This window comes from Meriones unguiculatus, chromosome 1 (assembly GCF_030254825.1).
Source record: "Meriones unguiculatus strain TT.TT164.6M chromosome 1, Bangor_MerUng_6.1, whole genome shotgun sequence".
Lineage (NCBI taxonomy): Eukaryota > Metazoa > Chordata > Mammalia > Rodentia > Muridae > Meriones > Meriones unguiculatus.
The window spans coordinates 187,245,987-187,269,492 of NC_083349.1; the positions used below are offsets into that span (position 1 = coordinate 187,245,987).

A 23,506-nucleotide genomic window follows, 5' to 3' on the forward strand; every position below is an offset into this window, starting at 1 on the left:
TTTAACCATGCCTTTTTCATTCCTGATACTGATAATTTCCAGTCATCTTTGTTTAGCTAAAGACATTATTATATTTATATTTTCTAAGATCCAAGCTTTAGCTTTGCTGCTCTTTCTTCTCTGCTGTGTTCTTTGGACTTCATTGGTTTATTTTTGTTTTTCTTAAGATTTGTTAAAAAGCTGTATATAATAAAGCACACATACCTGAAACGTGATGAATTTTAATTTGCTGCTCAAACATGAAGCCAATGCCACAGTCAGATAACATGACCTCCAAAGGTTGGGTGTGTGCCTTTGTCCCCATCCTCTCGTGATTCCTCCACCCATACTTAGGCAATCAGTGATCGGTGTGATGTCACAGTTTTATTTTTTATTTTGAGACTTTAATAAAAATATTGTACTACTTTTTACTACTGAGTAATATTGGAGTCTGAGTTTACCATCATTTACTCCTTTTAACTTGCTGGTAGACAGGAGAGGTGTCTCCAGCTTATAGCCAGTTAAAGTTGCTTTGTACATTCATACACTACTTTTTACATGTACTTGCATTCCATGTGCTTTCATTTTAAAGTAAGTATCAGCAAGTGTAATATCTGGATTGTAAATTAGGTATATATGGGGGTCTGGAGAGATGGCTCAGAGGTTAAGAACACTCACTGTTCTTCCAAAGGTCCTGAGTTCAATTCCCAGCAAGCACATGGTATGGTGGCCCATAACCATCTATTGTAAGATCTGGTGTGCAGGCAGAATGTTGCATAAATAATACATTTTTTAAAAAATTAGGTATATGCATTAACAAACTGTTAAATTATTTTCCAAAGCAGTTGTGCTTGGGCCTACAAAATGGTTTGGTGGGTAACAACACTTGCCACTAAGTCTGATGCCCTGGGTTTGATCCCTGGATCCCACACGGTCGAAGGAGAGAACTAACTCCGGAAAGTCGTACTCCGGCCTCCACTTGGCCACATGCATACTTATCCTCATCAGCACTGGGTATGGCCAGTCTCTGTAATGTGGAGCTATCTCTGCGGGATGTCATTTTATCTATCGATTTAGTTTTTCTTTATCTGGCTACTAACGGTGATGAGCATGTTTTCATCAGCTTATTTAATGTCTCTTCTTTGGTAGAATGCTAGTTTACGTGTCGTGATTGTGATTTTCATTGAAATGTTTGAAGTATTGTTGATTTTTAAAGGCTTAAATGTTCCAAGTCTGTACTAGCCAGTATAATGGCCACTGAAATGCCATAGAAATACTGAAATAGTATAGATTCAGTTCCCCACTCAAGGCAGCCACACTTTAAGACCTCGTGGAGTTGTGAACAGTTATTACCACTGATTCAATGCCGATAAGCTATCTTTAGAATCCCTGTGCAGTCTTTGGCTCAGCATATGCTTTGTGATTTTTTTTTTTTTTGCTCCATACATAAAGCTGCTTACTTTTTCCCTCATGACACTTCTTCAAAGAGCCGGATTTTAAGTTTTAATGAAGTCCAGCTTACTGCTTGTCTTCTTTTATACCTTTGTGCTGTGTTCTGTCCTTTCTTTTTTGTGAGACCCAAGGTCAAGATATCCTTTTGTGTACTATTCTAGAAAAGTTTACATTTCGGACTGTGGTCAATGTTGGGTCATTTGTGTATATCATATAAAATGACGACCAATATTCGAGTTCATTGCATATGGTTATCCAGCTACTCCCACCACACTTTTTAGGAAAGTGCCCTCTCCCTGTTCAGTCTCCTGTCCTTGGTCACACAGTCATTTTGCAGTGTCCAGCATAGATCTCCTTCTGTACTCCATACTCCTTGTGCCAGAAGCACACTACCCCAGTAATAAGAGCCTTGAAATGTTTTCAGGTCCATGTGTGTGGGCCCCTCAACTTGACTGTTGTAGGGTTTTTTTTTCCTTATCTCTGTTTGGTTACCTTAGGACCAGCGATCATCTGTGTAACTGTGTTAATCCATTTGGGAATTCCAAAAACCCCACTACTGAGATAATAGTGATAGGTTTTCCCCGATAGTAATGTAGGTAAGAATTAACATTTTTATTTCATTTTTGAATGTTTATTGTTTTGCTTTGTGACCTACTGGGGCTATCTGTTTGACTGTGAGTTTGGAGTTATCCATTGGATCCCGGCGGGCTTATCTATGGGTATACAACTGAAGATAATATCTGCCCCTCCCTCATTATCTCTGAATATCCAATAACCATCATGGAGAGATAGGGCCTCTCTGTCCTCTCCCTGATCAGTGCTTGATTGTCAGCTGACCTAGTCTTTTGCAGTCCAGTGCAGGCTGCAGTCATTGCTGTGAGATATGTGGAAACATACTTGGCTTTTTATAGTGTTCTTATTCTAGAATACTTCTAAATTCACTTATGAGCTTGGTGTGTGTGTGTGTGTGTGTGTGTGTGTGTGTGTGTGTGTTCCATGGAACTCTACATAGACTAACTATGCCACCCATGAACAGACCCCTGTGCTGCTTCCCTCTGCTCTGAAAGTTCTGTCTCCTCAAATTCTGATTTCTTTAGTCAGAGTCTGCAGGCCAGAGGAGAGGCTGGTATTAGTAGACATCTTTCTGATAGTAAGAGAATGAAAGCAACCTTGCCATTCCTGGAATGTCTTGCTATGTCAAATACATTTTAAGCATCACCATATGAATGGTCATAGACGTTTTCTTTTCCTTACTGCGTAGACTACATTGATGTTACGTGAAAGCAACCGTATATTCTTGAGCAAAGCCTTACTATGTCATAATGCTGTTTTCATGACTTACTGTTGACTTCAATTTGAAGAGTCAGTTTAGCGTCTTTAGGTCTGTATTTCTAAGACATTGCTCTGTTGTTTTCTTTACCTGTAGCATCTTTGGCTTTGATATCAAGGCAGTGTGAAATTTTGTGAATAACTTAGGAAATATTCTTTCCCCTTCAGTTTTCTGGAAGAGTTTATGTAGAAGGTATACCTCTCTAAATGTTTAAATTCACCTTAGAAGCTGCTTGGGCCTGGAGGTCTGGTTTGTGTATATGTGTTATGGAAGACTGTGATACATTCAGTTTCTGTATCAAAAATATTTGTACCACTTCTTTTTCAGTAATCTGTAATGTGCCTTATTAAGGACTTTTCCATTTCATCTAAGTGATCAGTTACATAGCCTTGTATTTCCTTATAATACTACTGTCTTATCCATTTAATATGTTTGAAATCTAGAGTCGCATTTGTAAAAATTAATGCTGAATTGCTTTATTTCATTTATAAAGCAATTTCATTTATTTCATGCACATTAATAATATAACAGTGTTAACTCAATTTTTCTTAAACTGTACACTGTCTTCGGATAACATTTGTATATTATAATAAAGTAAGAAGTAAAATTCACTAAATTTGTAAGCTCCACTGATTGTCTTTAACGGGTCTTTTTTGTTAAATTCTGAGTATGATATTCTTGTACTGCTGCTGGTCTTGTCCCAGTGTTTTTCTCCTTACATCTTGGATAAACACGTGTTTTTTATTTACTGTATAAAAACGAGTTTAGGATTAGGTTTGTGCACCTGGGCACTGAAATGGACTAATTCTTTTTGGATTTAGGAATTATCTGGTTTTTATTAAAAGAAAAATAGATGAAGATGGGAAAATAAGATGAAGGTCAGTTCTGTGTCCTGACCAACCCTGAGAAGATGAGCGAACTCGGCAGAGGGATGGCTGAGTCGTGACAGTGTGCCCGACAGCTGTGCTGGAGCTGTGCATGCCTCAACTGGCCATCAGAAACCAGGAGCAGATCTCCAGCATAACCCAGTGTGAAATCAGGAGCAGATCTCCAGCATAACCCAGTGTGAAATCAGGAGCAGATCTCCAGCATAACCCAGTGTGAAACCAGGAGCAGATCTCCAGCATAACCCAGTGTGAAATCAGGAGCAGATCTCCAGCATAACCCAGTGTGAAACCAGGAGCAGATCTCCAGCATAACCCAGTGTGAAACCAGGAGCAGATCTCCAGCATAACCCAGTGTGAAACCAGGAGCAGATCTCCAGCATAACCCAGTGTGAAACCAGGAGCAGATCTCCAGCATAACCCAGTGTGAGATCAGGAGCAGATCTCCAGCATAACCCAGTGTGAGATCAGGAGCAGATCTCCAGCATAACCCAGTGTGAGATCAGGAGCAGATCTCCAGCATAACCCAGTGTGAGATCAGGAGCAGATCTCCAGCATAACCCAGTGTGAGATCAGGAGCAGATCTCCAGCATAACCCAGTGTGAGATCAGGAGCAGATCTCCAGCATAACCCAGTGTGAGATCAGGAGCAGATCTCCAGCATAACCCAGTGTGAGATCAGGAGCAGATCTCCAGCATAACCCAGTGTGAGACCAGGAGCAGATCTCCAGCATAACCCAGTGTGAGATCAGGAGCAGATCTCCAGCATAACCCAGTGTGAGACCAGGAGCAGATCTCCAGCATAACCCAGTGTGAGATCAGGAGCAGATCTCCAGCATAACCCAGTGTGAAACCAGGAGCAGATCTCCAGCATAACCCAGTGTGAGAACTGCTTCAGAGACTAAGTTGTGCACTCCTCCATTGTATCGCTTCAGGGCTCGCAGCTGAGGGGACCTCACATGCTTTATTAAATTTTTCCTCCTTTGCAATTATCAGTCTATAAGTTGGTATTACAACATGTGCCGAACTTCCCATTCACGGGGGCAAGATTTTTAATTTCACATGATTTTTGATGTCAGTAACCTAAGTTCTTGTGCCTTTGTTATGTGCCACATTCTGTAAACGCATTTCTTTATTTGAACCTCAGTAGACAATACTTTATAATTATTCTCATCTGTATAAAAGAAAGCATTAGGCTCACAGCGTTTAATTGTTAAAGTGCACAACTAGTAAATGACAGTTCCAAGATTTAAATTCTGACTCCAAATCCCACATTATCAATTGAGAAAATGCCTCCATAAGATCAGGCTGTAGGCAAGCCCTTAAGGGCATTTTCTTAGTGATTGATGGGGGAAGGCCCAGCCCATTGTGGGTGGTGCCTTACCTGGGCTGGCGATCCTGTGGTCTATAAGAAAGCAGGATCAGCAAGCCATGAGGAGCAAGCCAGTAAGCAGCATCCCTCCATGGCCTCTGCATCAGCTGCTGCCTTTAGGTTATAACCCTGTTTGAGTTCCTGTCCTGACTTTCTTCAGTGGTGGACTGGGATGTGAAAGTATAAGCCAAATAAACTTCCTTCTCCTCAACTTGCTTTTGGTCATGACATTTCACCACAGCAATAGTAACCCTAAGAAAGTTGTGTCATAGAAAAGACTAGAACTTCAAACTTTCTGCCTAGTGTGCAAAGAGGCCTCTTGAAAATACAGACATGAGCCCAGAAATACAAGGGTACGATATTCGTCTTTTTAACTGGAAAGATTTTCTAAGGTATTTAAGATCTCTCCATAGCTCTTTGATTTTATGAAGGGAAAGTTCAGAGTGAGGCTGAATGCTTATGTATCTCACATATGGACATAGAAGAGTAGATGGCAAAGAAACCAGTGTGATCAAGCAACAAAGCATTCATGTAGTGAATAACAATAGTTTTTGTTTGTTCTCTAGCTCATTAAAAATGTGAGTAAACTCTTTCAGTTCCGAGAACTGGTAGAGAGGTCAGGATATCTGTCTAGGAAGTTTGCGCCCCTAGAAATAACATCTTACTGCATGTGCATCTTAGTGTAGGAGCTTGTGAAAGGCTGCTGCCGGTGAGCCTGATAGGTGGGCTCCCCACCACTGAGATCTAACGAGGACAGCGTGAAGAAAGATGCTGACCTGCTAACACTTTCCAGCCACCCCTAGATTAAGCCTGGAGACCTGAGCCCTTTGAGAAGCTGACCAAAGAGTCCTCAGTCCTCCTTTTTCACCCGTGACTTCATGTATTTGCTCACGGTTCTGCCTGTAAGTCACAATAGTGCTCTCTTCCGGCTCCTCAGTAATGGGGAAGTACTCTACACTATGAACAAAGAGGCGGAGTAGCGATGGTCCAGAGTGTGGTCGCATCAGCAGGAGCATCAGCAGCATCACTTGGCAGCCCAGTGCCGGTGTCAGGGCCCCACCCCGTACTGAACCGAAACTGCCATGAACAGTGAACACACACAGTACTGTAAGAAACTCTGTCTGTGGTTCTCATATAGATGAAAGTTTGATAGCCACCGTCCTAAGGCAGATGAAGCCTTTCCTTGGGAGCGACTAAGCCTTGGCTAGGTGGTTGTCATGGGAAATGAGAAATATAGTTACACTGACAAACTAAAATCTCTGAAAAAAGTAGGGACATAAGGAAACTTTCTGTATGCATTGTCCTCCATTTTCTTTTTTCTACTGCAGGTAGAAATTCTTGAGGAAAAAAAAAAATTACCCTTTTCAGACTCTGAAAGATATTGAGCATTGTCGATTTGAAACTTTGAAAGAATCCAATGTTTGAGGCTGGACCACAGCTCTAAACATAAAATTCATTTATGTTTTATGCATACCTTATCTCTATCGGCCTGAAGATAATTGTTTAGTGGCTTTAGTCTTACTACTTTCATAAGAGGTCAGCTGTGAAATTTTAACATCACTTTGGCACTCAAAACAGTTTATGATTCAGGAGTATTTTGGATTTCAGATTTTTGGATTAGGTCTGTTCAATCTATATTGTATGTTGTGCCCTCCAATACTGGGAGTCCCAAAAGGACATTTTTATCTGACTCTTTTCTCTTTTAAAACACAGTGCATAGGGACTGGAAAGATAGCTTAGTGCACTGGCTGCCTTTCCAGAGGTCCTGAATTCAATTCCCAGCAACCACAGGGTGTCTCACAACCATCTATAATGGGATCTGATGCCCTCTTCTAACTTGCAGGTGTACATGCAGATAGAGCACTCAACTGCATAAAACAAATAAGTAAATCTTATTTTTTAAAAGAGAGAGAAAAATATTTAAAAAACGCACACAATGCCTAGATTTTTGTGACAATTATTTCTGTTGCTGAGCTAAGACACCATGACCAAAGCAACTTACTGAAGGAGTCTATTCGGGAGTCTTACAGTTAGAGGGTTAGAGTCCATGGCCCTCGCTCTAGAAACATGGCAGCAGGCAGGCATGATGATGGAGAAATAGCTGAGAGTTCATATCTTAAGACACAACCGTGAGAGAGGGGGAAGGGAGAGAGAGGACACGAGAGAGAGAGAGAGAGAGAGAGAGAGAGAGAGAGAGAGAGAGAGAGAGAGAGAGAGAGACTTATCCAAACATATGAGCCTTTGGAGCTATTCTCATCCCATTACCCCATATAATCCTGCATATATACCCAAAGGACTCTTAAGGCCTACCGCAAAGAATCTTGCACATCCATATTTGTTGCTATGCTTCTGGTAATAGCTAAGAAATGGAACCAGGCTAGATGTCCATTCAGTGGAGGCATGGACTAGGAAAATGTGCTATACATACTCCGTGGAATTTTATTCAACTCTTAGGAAAAGTAAAATCATGACAATAGCAGGAAAATAGATGCAGCTGGAAATCAGTAATTAATCAAAATTAGCCTAAATCAAAGACTGCATTTGCTTTTATATTTGATGTGTGTGTTTATATTTGATGTGTGTGTGTGTGAGAGAGAGAGAGAGAGAGAGAGAGAGAGAGAGAGAGAGGGAGAGAGAGAGAGAGAAAGAGAATGATGGGGGGGCACTGCTTTAGGCTTTAGGCTTTGAGCTATATGGCCAGAGCCTGGAAATAAGACAGACCCACGTGTGTGCTTGCTCAGTTCTGCCAACAGAGATGCAATGTGTGCTTTTTCTGCTTTGTTAAGAGAATGGTGTCATCTCTGTGATGCATCACTGTGAAAAATTTCTAGTCAAACTACTGATTTTTATTTTCTCTAGCTTGTAACCTCTGGGTCTCACACCTTAATCTTCACCAGCAATCATTAAAGTATTATATTATTCTCTTATTATTAATATTTTTAAAAGTTGGGTAAAATAGAAATTAAATCACCTGATACTTCACTTTGTATGGTCACTGTGACTAAACTCTTCATAATGTCAGCATAATGTCACCACTTTTGAGAGTGGTGATTTTAATGTGATGATTCCTCATGACTGATGGCCAAAAATAATTCTCAAGAAGTGTGAAATATGGAGACTGGAGAAATGGCTGCATGGTTAAGAGCACTTATGGCTGTTGCAAAGGACCTGAGTTTGGTTCCAAGCTCCCACATCTGGGTTCTTTCTGTTAATATTTCTACAGTTTTCTGTGTTTCCATTCAAATTTTAGAATTGTTTTTTTCTAGTTCTGCTAAGAATGTCATTGACATTTTAATGTATATTGTTTTGATTCTGTATATTACTTTTGTTATCAGAGTCAATATTCATAGTATTAATTCTGATAATGGAAGGTTTTTCCATCTTTTATTTCTTCTTTCAGCTCACTGAAGATTTACTTGTAAAAGTATTCATTTCCTCAGTTAGGTTTATTATGAAGGGGCTATTTTTTAATGATTTTTGTTCTCAGCAAGTTTTATATTGTGTGTGAATTTTGTATTCACAAATCTACTAAAAGTATTTACTACGTCCAGAACTTCTATGGTGAAAGCCGTGGATCTTTTAATAATTGAACCATGTCATCTGCAATTTTTTGTTTTCTTTTTATATCTTTGTTTTCTTATTGTTCTATGTAAGATATCAAGAACTATATATATATTGAATAAGAAACAAATGATGAGATGCCCTTAACTTAATTCTAGATTTGTGGGAAAATGGTGTTTTCTCCCACTTAATAAAATAATGGCTTGTTTTATCACACTTAGTTTTTTTTATGTTGAGATATATTCTGTCTATTCTTAGTTTCTTCATAACTTTTATCATGAAGGACTGTTGAACTTTTTTAAAAACCTTTTATGCATTTATGGAGATGATCGTATTATTTATTTCTTTATTAATACTGCATTTTATTGATTTTATGATGATGTTAACCAACTATGCCCTCATAAGATGAAATAAACTTGGCTGTGTGGTATGATTTCTTTTTATTTTCATTATTCTCAGATAATTTAAAACTGAATCCAGTGTCTCTAGATCACACCATTCCCAAATCCTCCATCCAGGACTACCAGATCACCCTACACACATATCCTTCCCAATTTTATGTCTTCTTCCTTCTTTAAAATAAATAAGTTCTTAATATAAAAACTCTACCCAGCAAGGTATCGAAGCAGATGCTGAGACTCATAGCCAAACTTTGGGCAGAATGCAGGGAATCTTATGAAAGAAGGGGGAAATAGAAAGACCTGGAGGGGACAGAAACTCCACAAGGAGAGCATCAGAACCAAAAAATCTGGGCCCAGGGGCCTTTTCTGAGACTGATACTCCAACCAAGGACTGTGCATGGAGATAACCTAGAACCTCTGCACAGATGTAGCCTATGGCAGCTCAGTGTCCAAGTGGGTTCCCAAGTAAGAGGAACAGGGACTGTCTCTTTTGAACTCAGTGGCTGGGTCTTTGATCACCTCCTGCTGGGGGATGGGGGACAGCCTTAACAGGCCACAGAGGAAGATAATGCATCCAGTCCTGATGAGACCTGATAAGCTAGGGTCAGATGGAAGGGGAGAAGGACCTTCCCTAATAATGGACTGGGAAAGGGCATGGGAGGAGAAGAGGGAGGGAGCTACAGCTGGGGCACAAAGTAAATAAATTGTGATAAATAAAAAAATTAATTAAAAAGTATTGTTATTCTTTCAAAGTAAGTACATGTATATAGGTATGTGCACCAGAGTAAAATGCCTACTGAGGTCATGGGTTTTGGATTGCCCAGAGCTGGAATTACAAGCATGAGCCTCACAACATGGGTACTGGGAACCAATCTTTGGTCTTCAGCAAGAGGAGTTCCTGTTCTCAACCACTGAGCCATCTCTCCAGCCCCTTCTTTTTTATACTAACTCATTTAGTGCAACTAATACCGCCCATGTGGATATCAGTATAGGGTGTTGGAGTTGCATGGGTGTAAATGTTGCAAATCTATTAAATGATAGCTTAAACCATTTTATTAGGATTCCTCCTATATTTGGAAACCTATCTTATATATTTCTAATTTTGTTTGATAACTTAATATTTTTCCAAAGTTTGTATGCAGTGGCATTTTAAAATCATCAGTGAATGAAAATTTGATGTTAACATAAATTGAAGTAATTGGTTTATATAGGCCCATCAGAATTATTCTTTGCAAGGACACTGGAGATTACCACAGTGCTTGGTCTGGTAGTTAAAGTATCTTCTCCAGTGCTCATCAGCAATAGACAGCCTAGTCTCATCCACTCTTGGCTTGACTTCTCATTACTTTGTGGATGTTGCTTGCCTTTCTTTTCTAAATATTAAGATCAGTGTGTCCTAAAGCTCAGTACTTGAACCTTCTCTCCCTCTCTCCTTAGCCTATATGAACCAATATATTTTTGTAGTTCTTAAATCACCTGTTTTGATAACTAAATTAACATTTCAAAAGCCAGATTCCTAATCTCTACCTCCACGGAGCTGCTAATTCCAAATCTTGATTGATCATCAAACATCCTCAAGCTCCAGCAGGAATATCCCCATAGAACAAGATCTTGCCACCTTTGTGAGCTATCCTCCTTTTTACAAGCTGCTACTATACAATACACTAACAGATCTTTATGATAAAGTTTAATTCATAAATTGGGTATAGCAAGACATTGGCAACAGCTAAAAATAATTACAACGGTACATTATAATAAAAGCTATGTGAACGCAGTCTTTAAAAATGCGTTTTGTTCTGTCCGTACTTATCTTGTGATATTGTGAAATGATAGTGCATCTGTGTGGGCAATGAATGACATGGGCATCGTGAAACAGTATCAAGCTTTTATACAAAGGTCACTTGAACACTGAAATCCTGAGCCATCAGTCTGAAAACAAAGCAAAGTGACTAAAGATACATAGCGTAAATACAGGCAGGACAGAGTCAAGTTTTCTCACACTTCAGATGACATGTAGTTCAAACTCAGGAACCCCTCATTTCTGGAATTTTCCATACAGTTGTTTGGGGGCAACTAAAACTACAAAGTGAAACCATGAAGACAAGCTTCCCCATGAGGTGCCTCCTTTCTCTGAAAAGCTCTGGGTGAGACTTGGGCGACAGGAAAGTAGTTAAAACTTCGTGCCAACCTCATTCTTCCACTATTATCCAGCTAATTGAGTCAACTCATTTACATATTGACTAAACATTGACCTTTTGCCATAAATGAGCTGAAGGTCATGGATAGCTTAAGTCACTTCCAGTAGCATTCTCCCCTAATGTCTTTGTAACTTGTATTTCTTAATCTTCTAATGAGAAGTTGTTGGTTGGACACAAAGGCACACACTTATCATGTCCTGGCATCATAGGAGACTAAGGCAAGAGGAGCATTTGAGCCCAGAATTCCAGGATCAGCCTGGCAACATAACAGCAAACCTGCCTCAAAAGAAAACTTAAAGACATTATCAGGGAGCATTTTAATATTTTTATTTTTTACAATTTAGTCATTGTATATCCCAATTGATGCCCCTTCCCTCCACTCCTCTCAGCTCCACCCTCCCTTCTTTCCTTCCTTCCCCCCCATGCCCTTCCCCTAGTCCACTGAAAGAGGGAGTTCTCCTCTGCCATCTGCCCATAGCTTATCAAATTGCATCAGGCCTGCCTGGATCCTCTTCCTCTGTGGCCTGGCATGACCACATCACCAGGGGCAAGTGACCAAAGAGCAGGCAATTGAGTTCATGACAGAGGCAGCCCCTGCTCCCCTTACTCGGGAACACACATGGAGTCTGAGGTGCCAATCAGCTGCATCTGAGCAGGGGAGCTAGGTCTTCTCCATACACGGTCCTTGGTTGCATCAGGCTCTGCAGGACCATAGGATATCCAGAAATTACGGACAGAATGACTCTGATTGAAGCATGACTAATTTTCTTCTTTTCCATGTGCCATTATTTAATTGTTACCTGAACCCACACACTCAGTAGAGAATCTAGTCAACAAGTGAGTGACCTGTCTTATTGTTAAATCAGTAAATAGTCTAACGTGGCCCCATCGCCGTGTAGTCAGTACATACATAAGTTGCTTAATAGCTTGAGAGTGTTTGGCATTCTCTGATTCACGATGACCCACATTAATCTTACTTAGTTCACAATGGGGACAAATGGCATTTTGAAGTCAACACGCCACTAAAAGTAACAGAATCTGTTTTGTGTTTCCTCCAGTCCTCGGTTGAGGCTTACCTGGTTCATATTCTTTCATTTTCCAATAGAACCATTCTTGCAGTTACCCACTCATGTAATTCATGTTTCTTTCTGGTAAGTGGGCTGTGTCTTTGTGTATAATATGTTCTCAACCTGTGGCTCATGATCCCTTTGGGGATCAAACTAGGATCTCAGTGGCCTATCGTAAAACAACTGGAAAACACAGATATTTGCATTACGATTCACAATAGTAGGCAATAACAGTTGTGAAGTAGCAACAAAATAATTTTATGGTTGGGCTTCACTAAAACATGGCAAACTGTGTTAAAGGGTCACAGCAATGGGAAAGCTGAGAACTACTGCGTTAGAGACACCAATCACAACAGCTTTTCTCACGAATGTCTTGTAAGTGCCCTGGACTCTAAGTGGACTTCTTTGTCCAGGCTATGAAGAAATTTCACATTTTATTCTTTGGAAATACTCTTGTGTGGGAGGGTGGGAGGGTCTGACATTGTTAGTGTAACTGCTTATTGGTGACCATCTGTCCTTCACTTCCTTCTTTTATCTTGCTATACTGTTTTACTTGTTTGTGTTCCTTAACTTTTAAATATTCATATCATATAATTGTTAATGTACTCAGTATATGATATACTGATGATTAAATGTTTTCATAGGCACCACATACTCTAATAAGTATTTTGCTGATAAAAGTGCACTTCTCTATATTTCTTGCCCTTAAAGGTTCTGCTCATTCTGTTTATGCAAACATTGTTTCATCTGTCTTTCCAAGCCCTTATCCTAACTGAGTTCATTTTGATTGTGATATTAGCATTATCTCTAGGCTCTTTTCTCATAATCCAAGGCAAAATTCATGCTGTGCTCATTATGTTGTCTAGTTACTTTGGATATACATTCATACATACATAATACATACATTCGTACATGGCACACTATCATTTCATGGTGTAATTAGCTGTATAGGGTTTTTTAGTAACTCGAATGTGATTTTTATGACAATGATGACTACTAAGAGGCATCACCACCTGCTTGTTCACCCATCAGTAAGACACAAATGCTTTAAACTAGATTTCCAGGTTTTGTTTTATTACTGAAATATTCAAGCTGGTGACAGGTGTTCCATAAATGGGTTTATGGATGGGGATCAATAGTGGTTTTGTGGCATCATTTCAATAGCTATGTTCTTTTGTTTCAAATTATTTCCAGCCTCATTTATTCTAAACAGCTCAGCAGGGATGCCACCCGAAGACTGTCGACACAGAGAGTTGTAAACTTAGCATGCCATAACCAGGTTGCATTTCCTTATTAGACAGTTTGCATTCTACGATGACTGGCACCATACATTTAGAATCTTCAGTTTGGTAGAAATTTTAAATGCAGATTGAAGAAAGGAGTCAGCAAGAATAAGTAGAGTCCAGCTAAGGGGTCCTTTACAAACTGTAGAAGCAGTAATGAGGCCCTGATGTATATATTGCGTCTTTTTAGTTAGCATACCCTTAAAATGTAAGAAGCAGGAAAAGAGGGGCTGTCAACCATCACTGGTGGGGTGTAAAGTGGGAAAGGTCCTGTGCTGAAGTCTGCTGGTATTTCAGGAAGTTAAATATAGAGTTACCATCTAGTCTTCAGTATACTCAGCGCTGAAAACTGACATGGGAGCATCAGAAATGCTAGCTAAAAGGTTCAAACAACCAAAGTATTCCTTAGCTAATTATTTTTAAAGTATATCCACACAGTGGAACACATAGCAATAAAAAGCATTGAGACAAGCTACAGTATGAATCTTGAAACTCTTAACGTTAGCCTCAAGAAGGGGGGACAGAAAGGAACACATACAGGACAGCATGACACATGCAAAGTAGGCAAATCCAGGCCAGGGCTGACAAGGGCCGGATGCTTAAGACCCACAGGCTTTCCTTTAGGAGTGATACAAGTGTTTAACAACTAGATAGTGGTAATAATTGCACACCATGCATATTGTAAATACTAATGAATTTTACATTTTTAAGCGATCAGAATACAAGGGCTGTAGAAAGAGCTCAGTCAGTAAAGTGCTTGCCGCACAGTCACAAGGACCTGAGTTTGATCCCCAGCCAGTGTAAAGGCTGGGAAGATGCTGCATGTTCGTAACCCCAGCACCGGGGAGGTACAGATAGGAAGGTTCCTAGCCTGCTGGCCACACAGACTGATAGGTGGGCTCCCAGGTCGTGATGAGCCCAGTTCCCAGTGAGAGGCGCATTCTCAAAGCAACAAATCACAAGTGGACATCTCCCAAGAAATGCTTAGTTTAACTTCTAGCTCCCACACACATATTCTACACAGCTTGCGCGCGCGCGCACACACACACACACACACACATACACAAATAAATATGAAAAATGTGTATTTTGCTATAATTTCTGACAGAAGTCAAAATTAGATGCGCTTTTAAAAACAATAGTTAAGCAAAAATCACTGGATTAAGTACTTTCCGGGAACCCTGAAGAAGTATAGTGTGGTGCACATGATCCCAGAAGTATAGTAGACATAGAGACTGATAGAGAGAGTATTAAACTGTGTGTGCTAAATCTTTGATACCTCTGTATGGTCTACACAAAATATAAGTGTGAGTCCTGGCACTGTCTTGATGACAGTGCATTCAAGGCTGTTGTGGGGAATTTAGTGAGACTACTGTTCCTTAATGAGTAAACAGATGGCAGGGGACATGGTTCAGTGGTAGAGCACTTGGCCAGCATGCACGAGGCCCTGGGTTCAATGCCCAACAAGGTGCAAAAGATAAAAAAGAAAAGCTGAGTAAAGACAAGACATAATTAAGGCTTATTTTAATTTTATGCTCACAGCTAATTAGCTTCAATGGTGTATATTTTAATAATTCTAAAATGTATTTTCTTTTTTTAAGTGTTAACTTTATTTATTTAGTTGTTTCTTTACATCCCAACCATCATCTTTGTCTTCCTCTCTTCCTGGTCCAATCCTCACCTGCCTCATTTCCCCTTTCTGCTGACCTAACTTTCACTCCTCTAACCCACCCCAGCTCTTCAAGTTGCCTCAAGACTGAGCATATCCTCTTCCATGGTGGCCTGACAAGGCAGTCCTACCAGGAGAAAGTTATCAAAAAGCATGCAACAGAGTTCATGTGAGAAACAGCCCCTGCTCCCCTTACTAGGATGCCCACAAGAAGACCAAGTTGCCCATCAGGTACATATGTGTGTGTAGGGGGCTTAGATCCAGTCCATGCATGGTCCTTGATTGGTGCTTCAGTCTCCTCCCCTCCCCCCCAGGACCCATGTTAGTTGGCTCTATTGGTCTTCTTGTAAAGCTCCTGTCCACTCTGGGTCCTTCTATTCTTCCTCCAATTCTTCCACAAGGCTCCCTGTGCTCTTCCCAAACTTTGGCTGGGACTCTCTGCATCTGTTTCCATCCTTTCCTGGGGGAATCCTCTCAGAAGAAAGCTGTGCTAGGCTCCTGTCTTCAAGCATAACGTAGTGTCATTAATAGTGTCAGGGGTTGGTTCTGTCCCATGGGGTAGGTCTCAGTTTGGGCCAGTCATCGGTTGGCCATTCCCTCATTCTCTGCTCCATCTTTATCCCTGAACATCCTGTAGGCAGGGTAAATTTTGGATTGAAGGTTTTGTGTATGAGTTGGTATCCTCCTCCCTCCACTGGAAATCCCACCTGGCTAGGATGTGGACACTTCAGTCTCCATGTCCCCCATTGCTAGGAGTCTCCGCTAGAGACAACCCCATATCATCCCAGAGCCCCCTCTCCCCCCCGTCTGAGGTCTCCAGTTTGCCTCAGAAATGCCCATCCCACGGTTTCTCTTTTCTCTGCAAGCCCTCTGTCCTCCTATCCTCCTCTCCCAATATTTTCTCCCCACTCTTGTTTCCCTACCCTGTGTTCCTCCATATTCCCTCTCCTCTCCTGTTCTGTCTCTTTAACTACTGATGCTGCCTATTCTATTTTCCCTTCTGAGTGAGACTCAAGCATGCTCCCTTGGGCCCTCCCTGTTACTTAGTGCCTTTGGGTCTGTGAATTGTAGGGTGGTTTTCCTACAAGCCAATATCTACTTTTAAGTGAGTACGTACCATGTGTGTCTTTTAGGGTCTGGTTTACCTCATAATAGTCTTTTCTAGTTCCATCCATTTGCCTACACACTTCATGATTTCCTTGTTTTTAATAGCTGAGTAGTATTCCATTGTGTAAATTACCACATTTTCTTTATCCATTCTTCGGTTGAGGGACATCTGGGTTGTTTCCAGATTCTGGCTATCATGAATAAAGCTGCTACAAACATAGCTGAGTAAATGTCCTTGTATGATAGAGCGTCTTTTAGGTATGTGCCCAGGAATGGTATGGCTAGGTCTTGAGGCAGGGCTGTTCCCAATTGTCTGAGAAATCTCCAAATTGATTTCAAAAGTGCTTGTGCAAGTTTGCACGCCCACAAGTAATGGAGGAGTGTTCCCCCTTTCCACATCCTCTGCAGCATGTACTGTCACTGAGTTTTTGATTTTAGCCATTCTGATAGGTGTAAGATGGAATCTCAGAGTCAGTCGTTTTGATTTGCATTTCCCTGATGATTGATGGCATTGAGCATTTCTTTAAGTGCTTCTCAGCTATTCAAGATCCCTCTGTTAAGAATTCTATGTTTAGCTCTGTACCCCATTTTTTAATTGAATTCTTTTGTTTGTTAGTGTTTAATTTCTGGAGTTCTTTGTAGGTTATAAATATGAGCCCTTTGTCAGAAGTAGGGTTGGTGAAGATCTTTTTCCAGGCTGTAGTTTGGCGTTCTGTTCTGTTGACCATGTCCTTCGCCTTACAGAAGCTTTTCAGTTTCAAATGAGTTTCTTCCATCCCTTTTCTCCTCATTGCTGAGTGTGCATTTCTTACCTGAGGTTCCTGTGGCAGCTTCCTAATGGTTTTCCTCTCCCTAGCTGCCCTACTCTGTTTTCTTCAGTATGTCACAGACACAGCACCCTGCCCTAAAAGCCCTTGATGCTTTGACATAATGTCTAACTAAGATTCTTATAAATTGGGAAAATATCCTAACCAAGTCCTGTAATCTAGTCCTTCCTTAAAGTCCCTGTTAGTAGACCATGTGGTCTTCATGGCACACATCCTTTCCTTGGTGTGCCCCTCAGTGTTTATTGATCTGCCTGCCCATTCTTGAATACTCTGGGTCCTCAAAGAAGTTGTCCTAACCCATCCAGGCTCAGATTAAGGTCATAGCTTTGCTGGGCCTCAGTACTCCGTGTGTCTGTCAGGGTACTGATTTCTCATTGTTTTATTTGTCTGATTCTTCTATGGGATTACTGACTTCTTGAGGTCAGGGACGGGATCTGTCTTCCATGAATGGACATGGCAGGTACCCAGCAAAGCAAACTTTAACACTATTACATGTATTGCATGGTATTCACAATTAATGCTGAATGAGAATTTTGAAGAAATAAGAGAACTGAATATATGTCATGCAAAAGATAGCAAGCATAGACTGATTTAAGAGGAGACATGACATTTGGAGTGAGCTATGAGTTAGGTAATAATTTTTGAAGAAGTAGATTGCATTCTGTAATTATTGAAAAGTAACTATATTAGTTAGTGTACCGGGACTTGAGGTCGAATGGATCCTACTTAGTATATTGACTATCACTTGTGAACAGAGGTATTTCCAAAGAAGAGCTTGGCAGTTTTGTTTTATTGTATAGCACCTTGTTTTGGAGGTGTGGGGTTGGCGGTGAGCAGATGGTAGGTACAGTGTTGTGTGGAAGTCAGAGGACAACCGCAGGTGTCGGTCCTTTCTGCCTGAGGCACGGACTTTATTGCTTACCCCTGCAGTGCATACACAGGCTAGTGGGCCAGCAAGCACCTGGCAGTCCCGTCTCTGCCCCCATCTCACTATGCGAGTACATTATTACAGATGTGTTCTGCCACACCCAGCTTTCCTTGGGTTCTAGAGGTTCAGACTTAGGTCCTCACACTTGCGCCTGAGCCCTTTGTGATTTGTGCGAAGCAACTGTAGCTCTCAAACTTTATCTAACAGCCAACTGGTTTTTTTTAGCATAAGCCCAAGGAGAAAGTATTGCTGTGGCCAGGTTTCAGGGAAGTTACCTGGTTTCAGTAACAGTTAGGTTTTTTTTCTTTGCCATTCAGAAATAGCTTCGTACACTCTTCAAAATGGTATGTTCATGCATAAATCTCAGCAGGCTGATTTTTAGACCATTTGCTGTACTTGTTAGGTCAGTTTAGAGCTCTCTTAATTGTAACTTGTACATCCTATTCACTATATTAAGGATTAAATAGAAGGCTACGGTCTTACCCCCTCCCATTTCTATACCATAAGAGACTAAAATAATCACATCTCTATTGCGCACAGAACAAAAACAAATACTTCATCACTGTCTAATAATACATTTTAAGTAGAAAAGACTAAGATGGCAGTTTTTTTTTTAATGCGAAAGTTATGTGTGTGTCCCCTTAGACAAAAGTTGTTTTTAATTATGTGAGTGCTGAGTGATTTTTTTTTTCAGATGTGCTACAACATGTATTTCTTTTTAAGTCAAGGCTCAGCTTGCTAAGGTCTTGGAGGATCTCTTGTCATACATAGAAATCTTTAAAATTATAGACCGTAGACTTGTATTGCTGAATTTACACAGAAAACTGTTTCAGTTTCTTTGTGGGTTCTTCCCAACAGTACCAACATATTGTGTTTGAAGGTAATTTACCTATGAGGTAAAGCTTTTACTATGTGTGGAAATTCTTTGCTTTAAACACTAAACAACTACATTAACCCTTGGCCTAGGCTAACCTCAAACAAATAAGTTGTTTCAAGTTAGTGGCTGCTATCCCGCATTTCTAAGTTTCAGACTTAAACGTTTAAACCAAGGCTTAGAACAAGTTGTAGCCCAGGCAGGCTCCTTTGTTTTGCACAGTATTGCTAGGCCATGTCCTCACCTCTTTTACCTGTGGTTGATTCTGCAACGTGAGGGTTATAAAGACATCCTCACATCCTGAGATTGGCTTACGGCAAGGAGACATCATCCAGAAGAGGGTGAGGGAACTCCTAGGGAAAGGGGGATGGGAGGAGGCAATGTCTGGAGGCTACAGATGCAGTTGGTGTTGCTGGGAACATGGCAGAGAGCTCTGTTGCAACTTGGGCTCTCATAACAAAAGATTGTGTTGGCTAACAGATGCTGGGTATGCAGAGCAGGCAGACTAATAACAACTAAAATGTGCTTGTGCTGGATAATTTTTACATTATTGATTGTATAAAAAAAATGAATTTGGCATCAGCCTCAACCTGTAGTAGAATGAAACCACCCAGGGACCAATTCATGGCATCCAAATAATGGCTGAAAAGGATGACCTTTTTGTAGTGATGATTTCCTGTATCTTAGGTGAGGAGTTCAGACTTCACAGGTGAATACATTTGTCAAAGCTTAGTGTATACACACTGATGATTTGGTCTTGTGCATTTTGTTGTATACGTTTTAATTATGAGACAACTCCTAAGTAAATATTGGGCTCTAAGTATTATGCCCCCAAAGTGGTTAATACTGAAATGCCAAAGAGGAAATGAATTAATGAATCCATAGAAAGACAGTTGGATTAGGGCTATGATGACCCAATGTGATAAAACATTAGCCTAGGTCAAATTGTACATGTATTTTTTTATAAAGGTGTTTCAATTTTGTTAAAGGTTTTTTTCATAATGAAGTTCTGAGAGACTGCTGTGTGAAGAATCAGAAGTATCAGCAGGGAGAAGCAGTAAACACTGAGCTGCTGCCTTAAAAAAGAGCCCTTGAGTCCCACATTCTTACAACGACTGTCAGTTTCAACGTTAGAAGTCTTTGTCTTGTGGTTGAGCATTTGACTGACGGATTTGCTGCATGTGATCTGTTTCAGAGACAGCCATTCTGCTAGCATTGACACGTGTGCATTTCTGTCATCATTCATGTGCTCCAGTAGAACTCTGCTGATTGATGGCCCAGTGGAACTTAAAAGAGGCCTGCAGAGGCAGGAGAGGCATCTTTTCCTATTCAATGATCTGTTTGTCGCAGCCAAAATCAAGTAAGTAAATTGTATACACTGAATAATCGTTGGAAAGTTGAATTCCCTCTAGCAAAGTCCACGTTCTCTATTTGCGGTTACTATAATTATGTTTGGTCTGCATTAAACGACTAGCATATTTTATGAAGCTTTATTCATGTTCGTATTTATCTGGATGTTTTTTGCCACATGCATGCAGTGCCCATGAAAGCCAGAAGAGGGCGTCAGATTCCCTCCCCTCCCCACCCCTGAACTGGAGTTGTAGATGGTTGTGAGCCAACATGTGCAGGGAGTTGAAGCTGGGTCCTCTGGAAGAGCAGCCAGCGTTCTTAACCACTGAGCCAATCCTCCAGCTCCTGTAGCTAATATCATAAAGGAGATACTTGAGGGTTCTTTTTTTTTTAAATTGTTTATTAAAGTGTTAATTTAGGTTCCTGTTTGCTCCATGACCTGAGTAAACGTAGCAGGGATGGTGAAGAATGTGACAGGTCTAACCCCTGCTTCTCTGAAGCCTGCATTCTTACAGGATGGGATGAGGGAACTTGCATCTTTATGTGCATACGAGGGGTTACAGATAGTGACCAACACAAGGAGCAAAACTTAGGTGCTGGAGTAGGATATGAAAGATAAGGGGCGGCGGGGGGGGTGTCATCTATGTATTTGGTGTAAAGAATCAGTAAAGGATGAAAGACATTAAAGACAGGATGAGCTAAATAACAGATTCCTCTAAAACACAGCAGTTCAAAAGCTACCAGCATCTGCTGCAGTTTGAATCAGGAATCGGGACTATTTAAGTAGACGGCTGTGGCGCAAGGGCCCTCGTGACCCTGGGGCTTGGCTGGAGGATCCACTTGCAAGCTGGCAGCATCCGTTTCTCACTGTATATTGGTCAGAGACATTCGTTTCCCCTCATTTGATCTCCATCATAGTACTCCTCCTAGCATGGTACCTGCTTCCCTCATAGTGAAAAGTCCTTCGGAAGTGACAACACCATCACTTCTGACCTGTGCTATTGGCTACACAGACCAACCTGGGTACGGCATGAAAGGGAACTTCACAATGGCACATCAGGAAGCAGGGAGCACTGAGGGATGCTTTGGAAGCATGGAGTCACTAAGCTATACTAGAGAGTTTGGAATTTAACCTTTAGATTCGGTTGGGGAATGCCACCATGTGATACATATTTTTAAACTATTTGTTCACTATAAAGAATGGGTTGTAGGAGAAGCAAAAGCAAAAACAAGGAGAGTACACAGGAGGTTGCTGTGGTGGCCTTGGGAGAGATGATAGGCGCTTTACCTGGGGAAAATGGCAGTAGGGCTAAGATTTCAGACTTATGGGGATGTTGAGGATACACCTTAGAGGTATCCAAGAAGACCGACTTTCCATTCAGCACGAGCTGTCAATGCAGTTAACACAGAAGGTGGTGGCTGCGATGCGTGCTCCCTTCTGCTTTCTCGTTATTTATAAAACAACATGAAGGATCAGACTGTTTTAACAGATTTTCTCTGCAAAGTGATTTTCAGTCACTAGGGAAAAAAAATAAGAAAAAGCAAACACTTGTTAAACCTACACTAAGTTTTGCTATGTCAAAAGTAAGACTTGGGCAGAGCCGGATATTGATGTAGCGAAACTCCATTTAATCTGAGAGGTATGCTCGTGGCAATAAGAGTGAAACATTTGATAGCACCTAACTGTCAGTAATTAACCTAAAGACCTTAATTTCCAAAACCATCTTGAGTTGAGTATTTCCCTCACTGCAAACATGAAATTGAAATGGCGCTCCAACATTATAATGTTAGTACTTGGCTGAGTCTATATGAGGAACTCCCTGCTGTGCCAATCCTGTGGCTACTCTAACTGGAAGCCGGATGGTTTAATGTGCCAAAATAACGGAGTGTCGCTCTTAGTTTTCAGTACTTAGTCCCCCTTGTGCGTCACCCCGTCAATGTCCTTAGTCATAGTATAAATCTCACTTGGGCTTTATATTCTCTGTGGTGGATGAGTTTAGGGGTTCCTGTCCATGTGCTGTAACTTGGATTTCACAGCAGCTTTTATTTACCCAAATGGTTTGAATGCTAGGAAATTCATTTCCCCGGGCATTCTCTTCAGAGTTCACAGTGCCTTCTAACTACTTAGGTCTCAGAACTCTCAGGGGTATTAACTATATTGTATTTCCATAGTAAGGGTCCAAGGGAGATGAGGAAGAAGCTGCTGAAAAGCAGTCACAGCCAACTGAAGGTTGCTGCCTGCTAGGTGCCCAGAGCTGAACACTAACTATGTTAGCACCAGTCTCTGTTTTGGTTTGTTTGTTTGTTTTGTTGTAGTACTTTTCTAGTTTAGATTTTGTTTTCAGGTTACAATTTCTCAGTGTTTAAGAATATACTAAAAATGAGAAAAAAATTCTTAAGACTTTGTGGCTTTAGAAACACAAATTACCTTAACATTTAACATTCTATTGAAATTTTATTATAGATTTCTCTAATTCTAGGCTCATTTTCAGTGTCTCCTAAGATGGAAGTACTTAACAATTTATAAATCATGTCTTTATGTGTATCCACTGAAATAATTTTGAAAGTAAGCAAGTTATATCTCTTTTATCACAGAGATAAATCTAAGTTGGGTTTTGATCCCAAAGTAGTATTCAACATATAGGTCATTCAACATATAGATATTTGCTGCCATTAATGCAGTCATAAGAACTAAACTTGCCCAAATTATAATCTGCTGTTTCAGAAACTGGAGCTGGGAACAATAAGACCTTCTTTGTCCATAGTGAGTGGAAACTGCACTCTCGTGACAAATGCAGAACCGCCTAGAAAACAAAAGAAACAAAATAACAAGAGCACCCGTTTTTATTTCTATCCCACTAGATATAACAACAATTTTAAGATAAAAAATAAAATAAAGTTAGCCGACATGTGGACAGCAAGCTGTGTGGATGAAGTGGGAGAAGGCGACACGCACGCGCCGAGGTCCTTTGTCCTGGGCTGGCCCACAGTGAACTTTGTGGCCACATTCAGGTAAGAGCCATGGTTTGCCCCGGGTTCACCTGGGTTAGCTACTATAGCCATGTCTAGGACAGGCATGAAATTGGTCTCGCCAATTTCATGCCTGATCTTTAAGGAAAATATTCTGCTGTAGTTAGGTATTGAGTAATTCTTCCTTCGCCAATAAAAACCTTCATATGGCTGACTTTTCATCTGAAGATCATTATTAGATTAAAATATATAAAA

General features: G+C 40.7%; 1 protein-coding gene across 3 annotated transcripts in view; it reads left to right on the plus strand.

Annotated features, from left to right (window-relative positions):
• Arhgap20 (Rho GTPase activating protein 20) overlaps positions 1-23,506 on the plus strand; it is an 88,016-nt gene that overhangs the window by 26,864 nt on the left and 37,646 nt on the right. For 2 of the 3 annotated variants that reach the window (XM_060373813.1, XM_060373811.1), the window contains 2 exons: positions 20,127-20,291; positions 23,144-23,293. In XM_060373813.1, the coding sequence (XP_060229796.1) occupies positions 20,127-20,291; positions 23,144-23,293 (315 nt within the window). Of the gene's footprint in view, positions 1-15,262; positions 15,427-20,126; positions 20,292-23,143; positions 23,294-23,506 lie in introns of all 3 variants that reach the window. The other variant, XM_060373815.1, reaches the window with a different exon arrangement.